We start from the raw sequence: 14,033 nt of genomic DNA on the forward strand, positions 1-14,033 counted from the left end.
ACTCCTGGCCACCTGCCATGTGTGGGTTAGCTTCATCCATCCATCCATCCATCCATCCATCCATCCATCCAACCATCCATCCAACCATCCATCCATCATCATTCCCTCCAGTCCAATATTTACTAAGGCGCCAACAGTGAGCATTGTACCCTCTCTCCAACAAAAAAAAGAAAAAAAAAAAAAACAGTTTTACCCTTTATGAGCTTACAAGGTAGTGGGAGAGTTAGGTATTAGGAAAAAAAATACATAAATGAATGTAAAATTCCAACGCTGAGAATGCTACAAAAGAAAGGTACTGGTGCCCCGACAGTGTCTGGGCCAAGGCAGCCAGGAAACTTCACGGGGAAGGACCACTGAGTTGAGCCTTGAAGGCTGACAAGGGATGGATGATGCACAGAGGTGAGGCCGGGGCCTTCCAGGGAAGAGGCTGCTGGAACTGCAGTGCGGCTGGTGGACTGAGGTGCAGGATGTGAAGACAAGTGAAGTGCAAGGCGGGGTTGGGGAGGGGGCAGGACGTGTGGACCACGCTATGGGCCGTGGGATTCACTGGAAGAGAATGTGGTCCCCTTGTTTTGAAATGTGTTCTCCAGTGATCACGTCACATGTAATAGGTTGTCCTGAAAGCCAATGCTGACCTACAGACAAGGAAGTACAGTTATTTGCAGAGTACTTTCCATGTCCCAGGCTCTGCACTATTTGTTCTCTATACTGTCTCACTTAAAAGGCCACAAGCCAAGGAAGGGGATGTGATTATTAGCTCCATCTTACACAAAGGAAACTGAGGCTTAGATATTAACTAGAGCACAGATGTGCAGAAGTAAATGATTGGCATGGAATTTGAGTCCAGGTTTGCTTGACTCCAAAGTCTAGATTCTTACCCATTGCCCTTATATTGTCTCCCCATTCATTCATTTAATGAACAATGACCGTATACCTACTATATTTTAGGTACTGTGTTAGGTCCTGTTGATTCAAGGATGCACAATATCCTTAGCCTAGGAGGCTCCAACATCCACATCAAGTGGGTGCACTGACCCTCCCAGGGACTAACCCTGTGATCAAGACCTCAGTAACCTCTGCCCCGAGGACCCAAGATAACCTGCCAAAAGCAAGCCAAGCAGATAAAGACAGAGAAAAGTGATTCCTTTCAGGAAGATAAACTTGATCTTTAGGAAGAGCACCCAATTGCCTCAAGGACTTTTAAAGTGCCTTCATTCACAGAAAGATAATAATAAAACTGTGTTGCTCAAGCCACCTGATGCCATTTAAAACAGAGACCACCTCTTGTGGATTCATATGGAAGCTGGCAGTCCCTTGGAAAATAGAAAGAATGCTGTGTTTGGACAGAAGAGGATCTCAGTCTCAGCTCTACCATTTCCTGGCTGAGAGGCTCTGGATGACCGACCACCTGTTCTCTCTGAATCTCAGACCCCTCATCCGTTAAGGAGAAACAGTAACACTGCATTTCTCTCTTTGCTCACCCCCACCCATCCTCCATCCAAACTGTTAGTAAATCTCAGAAGCTCTGTTACAAAATCCATCCCCAACGGATCACTTCTAGATCCACCAGCATCACCCTCATCCGACCACCGTTGTCCTGCCAGGAATATTTCCATCAGCCTCCTGCGGGTCTTACAGATTCCACCCCAGGTCCTCTGCAAACATTCTTTACATAACAGTCAGAGTGATGGGTCTAAAAACCTGTTCAGATGGTTCCATAGCCTTGCTTAGACTCCTCCAAAGGCCACTGTCATAAGAACACAGTCTTAATGCCTTACCAAGAAAAGTCTTCTGAGACTTCAATCTTGCGGGTTCCCATGCCTCAGAGCCTTTGCAAAAGGACCTTTCCCTCTCAGAAGTTGGCAGGGCTGGCTCCTTATCCAGACCAACCCACCCTCTCCAGGGAAGCTCTCTTCCCCTTGGCCTCACCATGTCTGCCACTCTTAGCAAACCACCTGATTTGATCTGCAGAACACCACTGAAGAGCTTTATCACTGACCTCTTTATTTCTTTCTTCCTCCTAAAACTTAAGCTCCATTAGAGACTCTTCTCCCTTGTTCAGCTTTATTTCTAGTGCCTAAAACTTGTTCATAGTAGATGCTCAACAAATATTTGACAAATGGAAAGTGCATCCTGGCACAGGTTGTTCTGAGGATTGAATAAATCATATATGAACGGAAAAGGCTAGCATAGCACCTGGCCCATGAAAACCCCTATGTAGCCTTTTTAAGCATAGGTGTACCAGGCACAGCCCTAGAGAAAGCTCTTCAATGTAGATGAAGATGCCTGACACGGGAAAAGAAACTCACTGGCTAGAAAACATGAGCCCAAAGTAGTTAATGCTATGTTAAATGTCTATGAAATATCAACTTTATGTCAACCAATCAAAGGCAAGTTACACCAACTCTCTATCTATTTACATAAAATTAGTCATCCTGGGATATCTGAGCCTGTAAAAATGTTTGATAGAACATGGCATGACCTTTAAAAGCATGAGCACCCAGGATGTTGGAGAGTCTTACAAAAAAACAGCCCTACTTTTTGCTTGCTTTCTTAATCACTCCCCAGGTTAAAAATTAATAGCTAGTAATAGTTATTTTTAAAAGAAGGGGGTCAAAAAGACTCCATAGCGGCTGCATTAAACATGTGCTTTCCTTAGCACTTTTCTGTGTTGAAAGTTACTAAAAGTACCAAGCTAACTTTCTGGAAGTTTCTGGGAGGGCAGCTGCCTATAAAAGAATTAAATGTTCCATATCAGAGCTTCTTTTATTAAGATAAAGTAATTCAAGCTAATTAATGTGGTGAGTGAAAATGATTAAACTGAAAATAGAACAACATTAATATTTTCTCCCAAAATAGCAGAAAACCATGATTTCAATGTCAAACTCCTTTTAAAAGCAATCATGGATTTCCTTCTTTGTTTGCTAATTTGGGTGGAAAATGTGATGCTCTTTCTCGATGTGTTCTGATTTAAAACAGGCTAGTTATTTAGGCATTCTCACACACTGGTACATGCCCTTAAAAACTGCTTTTAACCAAGACAGGAAGCAATCTTTAGCACTGAAAATGCAGCTGACAAAGAGATCCCTCCATCAGCAAAAACAAAAGCCATTCTCAAAAACCACAGCGTTGGCTTAGGGGACTGGAGGGGACAAAGGCCATCCACTGTCCTCTTCATTTCCTTTGCTTTTATTACATTATACAGTGTCACTTTAATTAAGCCATCAAATAAAATTATCAGATCAAGTGGTTTTGATTCCACTGTGGTTTGAACAGGTTTTGTTAAATTAATAAACCATATGTTTCATGTTGTTGGAAGGGAAGTTATTTTTCTCTGTTCACTGTTCCAAAAGTCTTCACAATAGACAGTATTCAGCACTTAATCACCGAAATGCTCTTCCATGTGCCCGGGATGTGTTGCAGAATAACTAAAATGACAGCGCATTAAATCCAAAAGTCTGTCTAAGTTATTTACCGACAAAGGGCAGAGTGGTGAATTGGATGTCCCTCGAACAATCCACCAAGCCTAAATATTGTTTCCATTTACTGGAAACTAAAGCTTTATATTTTTTACAGATGACATCCATTATAAATCTTTCTTCGGCAACAATACAATATTAAGATGACTTCCCCCCCTTTCTTTTGGTGTTGTATGTGGCGATGCATCTCGTGCTTGTAACTGAATGGCTTGATTCTGCTTCCTCTATTCTAGTATGTCTGATCATCCTGACAGAAGGGCAGGGTGGGGGCACATCAACTCAAGTATCCCCTGCAGTGCTGCTCAATGAACACTAGTCAGTGATCACAGCCAGGGAACAATGGAAGTGGGGCTCAGTCTACAGAGGCTCCACTTATACTTCTGGAGTGGAAGATGAAGAGGTCTTAAGGTGGATTGGTCAGTGAATGGTTACCAAGTTAATAAACGTCTAATTGTTCCTAGGATCTTGTAGTGTCATGGAAAAGCAAAACCAACCAATGGACACTTTCACAGTCACGGCCGCTGTGAAAATACCTTCAAACAAGCCTAAGATGGGGTTCCACCATCTTAGTTTGAGCCATTCCCTAGAGCAGGGGTCAGTACACTATGGTCCCCAGGCTAAATCTGGACTGCCACCTATTTTTACAAATAAAGTTTTATTAGAAGACATTTTCTATACCTACTTATTTATATATTGTCTACGGCTGCCTTCATGCTACAGTGGCAGAGCTGAGTAGTTGCAACAAGAGATCACATGACCCAATACCTGGTCCTTAACCAAAAAAGCTTACTGATGCCTGCCCTATGTAATTAATTAATTTTTCTTTCTTCTGTGACAATAGCCCAATAAATGCACAGCTCTATGCTCAACATCATAGCTCTCTTAGGCACCAAAAGCTTCCAATAATGATCAGATAGAGAATGCCAATCAGACAGGGTTTGTTCTTTTTGAATCACCTGAAGATTACAGAATACCACCCTTCCTTTTCTAATATCTTTTTTGCATTAGACTGGAGAAGAGAAAGGGACTCCCCTTTTATGCTGGCTCTTTTCTACTCAGATTTCGAAGGTCAATAATCTAAGCACACCAGGCTGCCTGATGACTGCCAGCATCTGTGGCTGGCTTTCAGCCTTTGGTGCCATGCAATTACCTGAATTTTCTTGGGGAATACAAGGAGGAGCATTTGGTCATATGGACCATGGTTTTATGAAATTTAAAACAAATCGGAACATCATTTAAAAACAAATAGGGACATCATTAGTCATTAGGGAAGTGCAAATCAAAACTACAAAGAGATACTATCTCATACCTAGTAGGATGGCTAAAATAAAAAAGATGTGTAACAAGTGCTGGTGAGGATGTGGAGAAATCAGAACCCTCCGAAAATGCCGATGGGAATGTACACTGGTACAGCTGCTTTGGGAAAAGTCTGGCAGTTCTTAAAAAATGTAAACAAAGAGTTGCCCTATGACTCAGCAATTCTCCTCCTAGGTTTATATCCACGAGAAATGAAAACACATGTCCACACAAAAATGTGAACACGAACGTTCATAGCAGCGATATTCATAAGAGCCAGAAACTGGAATCTATCAATTGATAAATGGATATGCAAAATGCGGTCTATCCATACAATGATATCTTATTTGGCCATAAAATGGAATGAAATTCAATACATGCTTAAATATGGATGAACCTTGAAAATATGATGCTAAATGAAAGAAGCCAGAGACAAAAAGCCATATATTGTACAATTCCATTTATATGAAATCTCCAGAATAGGCAAATCCGTAGAGACAGAAAGTACGTTCATGGTTGCCTAGAGCTGGGAAAGAAGGAGTGACAGGAGAAAAAGGAGTGACTGCTAGTGAGTATGGAATTTCTTTTGGAGGGTGACAAAGATGTTCTGAAGTAGGTAGTAGTGATGAGTATACACTTTTGTGAACATATAAAACCACTGAGGGGCTTCCCTGGTGGCGCAGTGGTTGAGAGTCCGCCTGCCGATGCAGGGGACACGGGTTTGTGCCCCAGTCCGGGAAGATCCCACATGCCGCGGAGCGGCTGGGCCTGTGAGCCATGGCCGCTGGGCCTGCGCATCCGGAGCCTGTGCTCCGCAACGGGAGAGGCCACAGGAGTGAGAGGCCCGCGTACCGCAAAAAAAAAAAAAAACCATTGAAGTATACACTCTAAAAGAATGGACTTTATGGTATGTGAATTAAATCTCAATAAAGTTGTTATTGAAAAAAAAACAAACAGGGATACTATTTATCAATAAAAAGAAATGAGCTACTGATACATGCTACAACATGTATAAATCTTAAAATCCTATGTCAAGTGGAAGATAAAAGCAAATCAGAGGTGGCCTGGAATTGAGGTTAGGAGAAAGAATTGATTGCAGATGGGCATGAAGGAACTTACTGGGATGATGAAAGTGTTCTAAAAGTGGATGTGGTGATGGCTGCACAACTATAAGTTTACTGAAAATTATTAAATTGTACATTCACAACAGCTGAACTTTATGGTATGTAAATTAGGCCTTTAAAAATGTTTAAAAAATAGAAAACTATCTTACACTGCTGGCATAAGTGTAAAGCGGTACATATAGTCATGTTGGGAAACTGTTCGGCAGTGTCTAACCAGATCTGAAAATATGTGTGTCCTCTAGGCTGCAGTCATTTTACCGCTGGGTGCACACCCAACGGAGATATGTCCACATGCTCATTAAAAGCCATGTTCAAGAACTTTCATAATTACCAAAACATGGAAATAATCCATATATTCATGTATATTGAAATGGATAAATAAATTCAGGTGCAGTCATACAATGAAATTCAACCATGAGAAAGAACAAACTACAACTGCGTGTAATAGCATAGATAACTCTCCAAACCAGTGTAAAGCAAAAGAAGCAAGACACAAAAGAGGACTTACCAACTGATTCCATTTATATGAAATTGACCAGGAGGCAAGGCTAAGTCATGGCCACAGTTACCCCTGGGAAAGGATAGTGTCTAAGAGTGAAGAAAAGAAAGTGCTTCTGGGAAGCAAATGATATCAGTTTCTTGATCTGGGTGTTTGTTACTCAAGTATATTCAGTTGGTGAAAATTAATCAAGTTGTGTGCATATTATGTGTGTACTTTTCTGTATGTGACACTCCAAGAGTAGGTTTAAAAAAGAAACAGGAGTGCATCTACATCTCTCTCTGTGTCTAGAAAGATCACAAAACATTTTAGTAGTCACTCATCTTAAGGGTCAGCAATGGACACACCATGATCATTGTAACCTTGTAAAATGAAGAACCAATTCTCTCTATCTAAGGATGGGTCCATGGCTCTGCTCAAATTCAGAGAAAGCCCATTCAGCGGAAGATCGTGGCCACTCTGACAACTTAATGCAATGGAAACCAGTATCCTCTCCAACTTCCTTAGGTAAGAAGGGCTATGCCTCCTCTCTGCACAACTGATATATCATATGTTCAGTCCATTTATTAGGAAAGAACTTTGTAATTGTCGTAACGTCAGCAATTCTGAGGTACCAGATATTATACTCACTCGTGATATAAATCCCTCATCCAGGACTTCCCTGGTGGCGCAGTGGTTAAGAATCTGCCTGCCACTGCAGGAGACACGGATTCGATCCCTGGTCTGGGAAGGTCCCACATGCCGCGGAGCAACTAAGCCCGTGTGCCACAACTACTGAAGCCCGCGCACCTAGAGCCTGTGAGCCACAACTACTGAGCCCACGTGTCACGACTACCGAAGCCTGTGAGCTGCAACAAGAGAAGCCACCGCAATGAGAAGCCCGCGCGCTGCAACGAAGAGTAGCCCCCGCTCGCCACAGCAACGAAGACCCAATGCAGCCAAAAATAAATTTAAAAAAAAAGAGGCCATGTGATGTCTGGTGGGGGTGGAGAGCTGGAGGGAGACTTCTTGGCTGGTATGGAAGTTAGTAAGAAAGCTGCAGATTGGGGTGTTGGGAGCAAGTCTGAGGTCCTGATGTTTGAGCTCAGAGACAAACACCTGATCACGGCAGGGAAACAGTTAAAAAGTAAGACACCAAAAAGCTTTAAGACATCAACTAGTTAGGGTTGATGCTACAAGGTTAAATTACAGAGAGAAGGACTAAGTAATATGTTACTAGTCAAAAGGGCGATTCTGAAAGTATCTAACTGAAGTTATTCCCACAAATGCTTCTATTTATCATCCAGACAAGTCACTTTTAGCGCAGAAACATGCTTTTAGCGGCATGTTGCAATTCTTGGCTGGTTCTGAACACCTTTTCATTTAAAGTAATTTATGATAAGGAATCTTCCTCTGTGCAGAGGCACTTAATCCAAATGTACCTTTAGAGGCTTCTGTCCCCAGTGGGTTTTCTAAGAAGTCTGTCATGTCGTGGTTCCAGGCATCACGGACGGCAGACTTGGACACCACCCTGTCGTTCAGGCCCTGCTGTGGCCGAAAGTTATTTCTCAGATACTCCACTGACTTGACGTGGTCTTGCTGCTCCGTGGTGAAGATGGAATAAAAAGCCTCGAGCTGAACAGAGAACCAGAGAGAAGGAGAAAAAAGAACATCGGTTAGAAAGCTATGGGGTCCAAAGCCAATAGGGGCGACCAGAACGCAAGATGGCAGGAAGTGCCCGACAAAGCCGTGTGGGACAAACCCAGCAGGACACAGGCTTCCTGCTGGAATCACTGCCAATGGGCCTATCTGGCTGCAGTTTCTGTCCTGCCAACTAACCAGGAAAACACTTCATTTGCAGGTATATAGAACTTTCGCAGTTTGTGTCTCAGACAAGAGGCCCAGTCTTTCTGCAGCAGCCTCACCGCCCCTCCGGCCCCCAGCAAGATCTTCAGTATTACAGGAAGCAGCATAGAGTTATAGTGAAACTGGCAGGTGCTAGAGCCAGACTTCTTGGGTGGGAATTCTGACTCCATGGCTCAAGTGCTCTGTGACGCTGAGAAAGTTGCTTAACTTCTCTGAGCCTCAATTCTACCTCAATAAAATGGTGAGAATTACAGCAGCATCGACCCGATAGGGTTTGGGTCAGCATTAAATGAGATCATCCATGTACAGTGTTTAAAACAGTTCCTAAAGCAAAAGAGCTCAGTAAATATTTGCAGTTCAATTCTTACTAAGCATCTTCCTGCACACTAGGGATCCATTTCAGCAGCTGCTGTCACAAAGTTGCCAGACCCATGGCGTGCAGGTTAAACTGCCCAAGTTCAACATTTACTAGATGGGTAATCAGAGCCAAAGTATTCAAGCTTTCGGTGACTCAAGTTTCCTCATCTGTGAAACAGATACAATACTAGTACTGCCTATCTTAAGGTTGTTGAAAAGATTAAAATCTATGTGGCAGCCAGTAGTAAGCCCTTAGTAAAGATTAGCTGCTATCATCATTATTATAATATTATTATTATATATATTATTATTATATATTATATAATATATATAATTATTATATATATAATTATTATATATAATATATAATTATATATATAATATTATATATAATATTATTAGGAAACATTTCCCATAAGACTAGTGACCAAACTTTTATGGAAAAGCAAAGAAAAAAAAATCAGCACTCCAAGATCATATTTTTATTATCAAAAAGGAGTCTTTGCAGCCTTCAACATTCTGCTTACTGGGGAAAAAAAAAAGGGTCATTCTATTATATAAGAGGAATGGAGCAGGGACCGAGTGACGGCAATTTGTTCTCAATGGACCACAAAGTTATTCTTGTCACCAAAGAAATGGAGGGTAACGTAAAATGCCCAGCCAGCAAAAATACCAACTCCTTGGGCTGGGGGAAGAAAATGAAATAAAGAAGAGAGAAACGGAACTTTTTCTGGCCCATCTGGCTCCTTGAATGCTAAATCAGAAGGCTTTCTGCAGGAGAGAATTACAAGGTGGGATGGTGTTAGAAAAACACTTCCCAAGCAGGCGTGGAGTGGCTGCCCTAAACTTCTGGGATCAGGAGGTGGCTAACGCCAACGGATAAGATAACAAGAGAATTAAGACCTGGATTTCTGGATGGGGGTCTTGAAGCCTGGAACTAACCCCAGTGTTTCTCAAACAGCCTCAGAGAATGACACAGAGAATGACCTGCTTCCAGTCTGACACGCCCTCTCTTTGCATGAGAAGGCAATGAATTTACATAGCCAAGAAAAATCACTTAAGCATATGAATTCACTTATCATTCCACCTCCCCTCCAATTCTCCTGCACATGGAAAGTGATAATAAACCATGAAGGCTTTTCTGCTTTTTCATCAAGGTAATAGAAGCAGGGTGGTCTCTCAACCAGCCTGAAAGCAAAGGTAGCCCGTTATTCCCCTATTATTCTAATTTTCTACAATTCATGTAACTTCTAACAACTCACATCGTTGCTATTTAGAATTTGCCTTTCTTCCCATTCTTCCTTCTGATGTTCCCTGTTTATTTATAATGAAGGGAGAAAGGCAATAAAAGCAGAAAAACTAAGAAAACTGGGCTGTTTACTCCGTGCAAAGGTGACCCACTCAGATGAAAATAATTGGAGGTGCTGACAGGAAAAATCAACTCAATCTAGCAAGGTGTACTCACTGGATAGGACTACCAAAATCAGAACTGAATGCCTCCAAAAATGAGAGAACATTTCAAGACTTCCTCAGAGAAAAGAACTTCTTAAAACTACATGAAAGGGATTAACAAAGACCCTCTGGAGACAGTCTAGGGAAAGACCAACCAAAATGATTAAAGGGATGGAGGGTAAATCCTGTATGGAAAGGTTAAAGGAAGTGGAATTGTTTATTAGTGTGAAGAAAAGGCAAGTAAGGAGTAATGTGATTAAAGGCCCTTGTATGTGAAAGATGCTGACCAGCTCTTCTCCATGTCCAAAGAAGGCCAAATAAGAGGAAACTGGTTAAAATTAAAGGCTTAGAGACGTGAGTTGAATAGAGGGAGGAATTCCTTAACTTTCAGGGTGATTTTTTTAGAAAAATGGACTGGGCTGCCACACATAGCAAGTAAGACCAGAAATTTTCTGGAAGAGACTAGCCATCTGTCCTGAAATACTTTCATCTCTGAGATGCCAGGAAAGGATGGCCTGGGAGACCCTCAGCAATGTGACTCGAAGGTTTGTTTATTCTCTCAAATACTTGCTTCCTTCACAGCTAGCATTTAGTTCTCCTACAAAGTTTATTTCTGATCCTCAGGAAAGAATTAGTCATATAAATGTAAAAAGAGGTAGGTTCTGAATTTAACACAAAAATGCTTTCGCTTAAATTACTCCTACAGCTTAATGACACGCTATGGCTGAAAAGCTCATTCACATCCTTGTCATTAACTCAACTTGCCCGAAGATTTCAAAGGAAGTATGTGATGGTTCTGACAGTGAACTGATGACCTGGGCTATATTGTACTGTCCCCTGGATCACAGCTTCCGTTGACAGTCTCATAAAAGAGGAAAAAGGAGGACAAGCTTAGTAGACTCATCAAACGTCCTTTGGTAGGTTGGCAGCATTTACTAAAACTCTGTCATTCCTCTGAATTGAATGAAAATTGCCAGTGGCCTCTCCTATTGGTAACTGGCATGCTTGGCCATTGAGTGGAAACTTCCATGATCCCCGGATTGGCAAGGGGAGCCTATATACTTTTCACTTTGGCAGGTGATCAGCAATCATCTGGGCCAGAGGTTGTCCCTTGGTCCTTACCCTTGCCTCGAGACCCCAACTCGCCAAAGGTGAATCTGGCCGCCACCCGGACGTCCACTTTGCTGGATTCCGTGGGATGCCATTTACAGAGCAGATGACAATAGGAAGGTGCCTCTGACAGCGGTGCCACATGGCAGCCCCGTGTAACGCTGGAGTCATAGAATAAACTTCAAAGCTGTGTCTCTCTGGCCTCTGACGGGGCCACACTTTTGGTGTGTAATCTCTTTGACTCTTCTAGATCTAGTTAATATCCACACAGTGAACCTTCAAAAATGTACATGAGATCACAGCACACACCTCTGTTTAATACCTTTCAACAGCCTCCCATTCTTACCGTGGAGTCCTAATGTTTTGGCCTGTGCCTTATTCTCCAGATGCAAAACGCTTCCACTCACTACCTGGGTTACAAACTCTGTTTTTTAAACTCTACTTGCTAAATGTGTGACCTCAGTCAAAGTATTTACTGTTTCTGTGCTTTGGTTTTCTTACATGTATAATGGAGCTAACATCATTACCCACTTCACATGGTTTTGGTTACTACTATTGACTGAGCTACTACAGATGAAGTGTTTGGAATAATTCCTGATGCACCAAAGGTGCCCAATAAGTATTACTGTCATTACTGTTGTTATTGTTATTATTTTATGAGGAATGTGGTAACTATGATTGCGTGCTAAGCTTACAACTACAAGAAGCTCTGCGGCTTAGCCTTCCTTTTCTTCTTTATAATATATATACATATTTACAATGTACAGTATACATATATACTGTGTCTATGTATCTGTATAAGGCATATTGCACCTTACAGTGTCTATTTATCAAACCCATTATGGGCCAGGTACAAGCACTTCATAAACATTGTTTTGGTTTCTAACTTGTTCTCAGCTCAAAATAATAACATTAAAGTAATATTGTTAATAATAATATTATTATAGCACTAACACTACCAACTAATATTTACTGAGCATTGATTATGCACAAGGCAAGGTGCCAAGAACGTTATAGGCTTTCTCTTACTTAATCCTCATAGAAATCCGGTAACGCTGGTGGTATTATTCTTATTCTTATTGACTGACAAGGAACTTGGGCTGAGGGACATTAAGTCACTTGCCCAAGATCACACAGGAACTGAGAGGTAAAGTGAGGATTAGAAGCCTGGGTCTGTGTGACTCTGTTTTGCATGCTTTCAGTCACTTCACGCCACATGCGTAACAGGCCCTCAGCATTATTCACTGAAAGAGCAACACTGTAGCAGAAAAACTGAATCTGATGATAGTAGAAGTCCCAAAACAATTCCTTTTAGCTGACCTCCAAAGTCCCTAGCATGCAGGACACCCATTACTGCCATTTCACTACTGGCGATATAAACTTGCTTGCATTTTTCCGCACTCTGGAAAGAAACAGCCTATGGCCCAACACAGGAAGAACTGGGAACCATGAACAAGATGGCAGGTGTGAGGAGAAAATGGAATCTACCTCCCAAAACCAGTACTTTTCTTCATCTTATTCTTTTCCAGAGGCAGGTAATAAACACACTTGGATTTACCTTTACTTTAATATAACTAATGAAGTCTTTATCATTTAGTGAAAATTAATGAAAGTTTTTATTTCTATAATATTTAATTGGCTTTTTAACTTTTGAAGTGAACATGTAAAATGTTTCTTTCTTTTATCCCTGCTTGGGGAGCTGTAATTCTATTTTAACTGGTGCTGTTTCAAGAACAGTTTTAACCTTGAATTGCAAATATGTTGGCTGGAAGTGTATATAAATCATTTCAACTTAGTTTTTATTGTAAAAATATTACAGAGAATAATTAGTTTTTAATCTGTCAGTTTGAATCAAAGGAAAGTTGAAATCTACTCATGCCGTTTGTGTGTAGCAAGAGCTCTGGTCCATAAGATGTGGGGAGGAGACCATCATGGCTGAAGGGGGCAATGAGAGAATATCAAAAGTAATATAATTATGAACCCTTAAAAGGCTGATGTGCACAATATTTGATAGGATGGATATAGAATGGCAATTAAACAAAACCAGAGTCCATTATATGAATAATAATAAACTCCAGGGTAAACATTAAGGACTGTAACGTCACACTTAAGGTCATGGACATGAGTTTCGTCATACATTTGAGACGTGATGGGTCAGGCCTTGTTTGGTTGCCTCATTAGCAAACAAGCTAATAATGAGGGAATATTAAATTCCCAATAGCCTGGAGCATCCAAAGTTTTACTTATTGAACCATGGCTGCAAAAATAAAACCTGAGACTAGCTAGCTAACTACAGGCTGTGCCCTCCCCCTGTAGCTACAGACAGATTTGCATGAAGGCAATTAAAGAAAGGCCTTCTACAGAAAGAAGAGGATTTAAACATAATTAACAATGAAAGCTACCTGTTATGGATTAAAAATGGCATCTTCACCCACCATTAAAAAAAACTGCCTTTATTCAAATCACTGCTCGTTATGTAGTGTTGCAATAGAAACTTTCTCAATTAAGTGATTCATTAATTGTTAAGGCCTTGAGATAAATGTGAGAAATGTGGCCAGCCCTACATGGTGAAATGATAATATTTTGGATACACGAGGTTAAATAACACATATTATTAAAATTAATTTCACCTGTTTCTCTTTACATGCTTTAATGTGGCTACCAGAAAATTTAAAACGATGGATGTGGCTTGCTTAGTTGCTACTGGACAGTGCTGCCCTAGTGGCTTTGGCAACAACAAAAAAAAGCAACAACAAAGAAACCCACCTGGTATCTCCTGAACACTTCCTATGGTGCCAGGCACTAGTCTAAGCATTCTACACACATTCCATCATTTAATCTCTATGATAACTACATAAAGTAGGTATTGTT

At 41.2% G+C, this 14,033-nt stretch overlaps 1 protein-coding gene across 2 annotated transcripts in view; it reads right to left on the minus strand.

The window, feature by feature from the left end:
- Positions 1-14,033, minus strand: part of PTPRG (protein tyrosine phosphatase receptor type G) — a gene marked incomplete at both ends in the record, with an annotated part of 742,222 nt that overhangs the window by 131,329 nt on the left and 596,860 nt on the right. For both annotated transcript variants that reach the window (XM_079713343.1, XM_079713342.1), the window contains one exon: positions 7,820-8,012. In XM_079713343.1, coding sequence (XP_079569469.1) covers positions 7,820-8,012 — 193 coding nt within the window. The remainder of the gene's footprint in view (positions 1-7,819; positions 8,013-14,033) is intronic.

This window comes from Hyperoodon ampullatus (assembly GCF_949752795.1).
Source record: "Hyperoodon ampullatus genome assembly, chromosome: 10".
In the NCBI taxonomy this organism is placed as follows: domain Eukaryota; kingdom Metazoa; phylum Chordata; class Mammalia; order Artiodactyla; family Ziphiidae; genus Hyperoodon; species Hyperoodon ampullatus.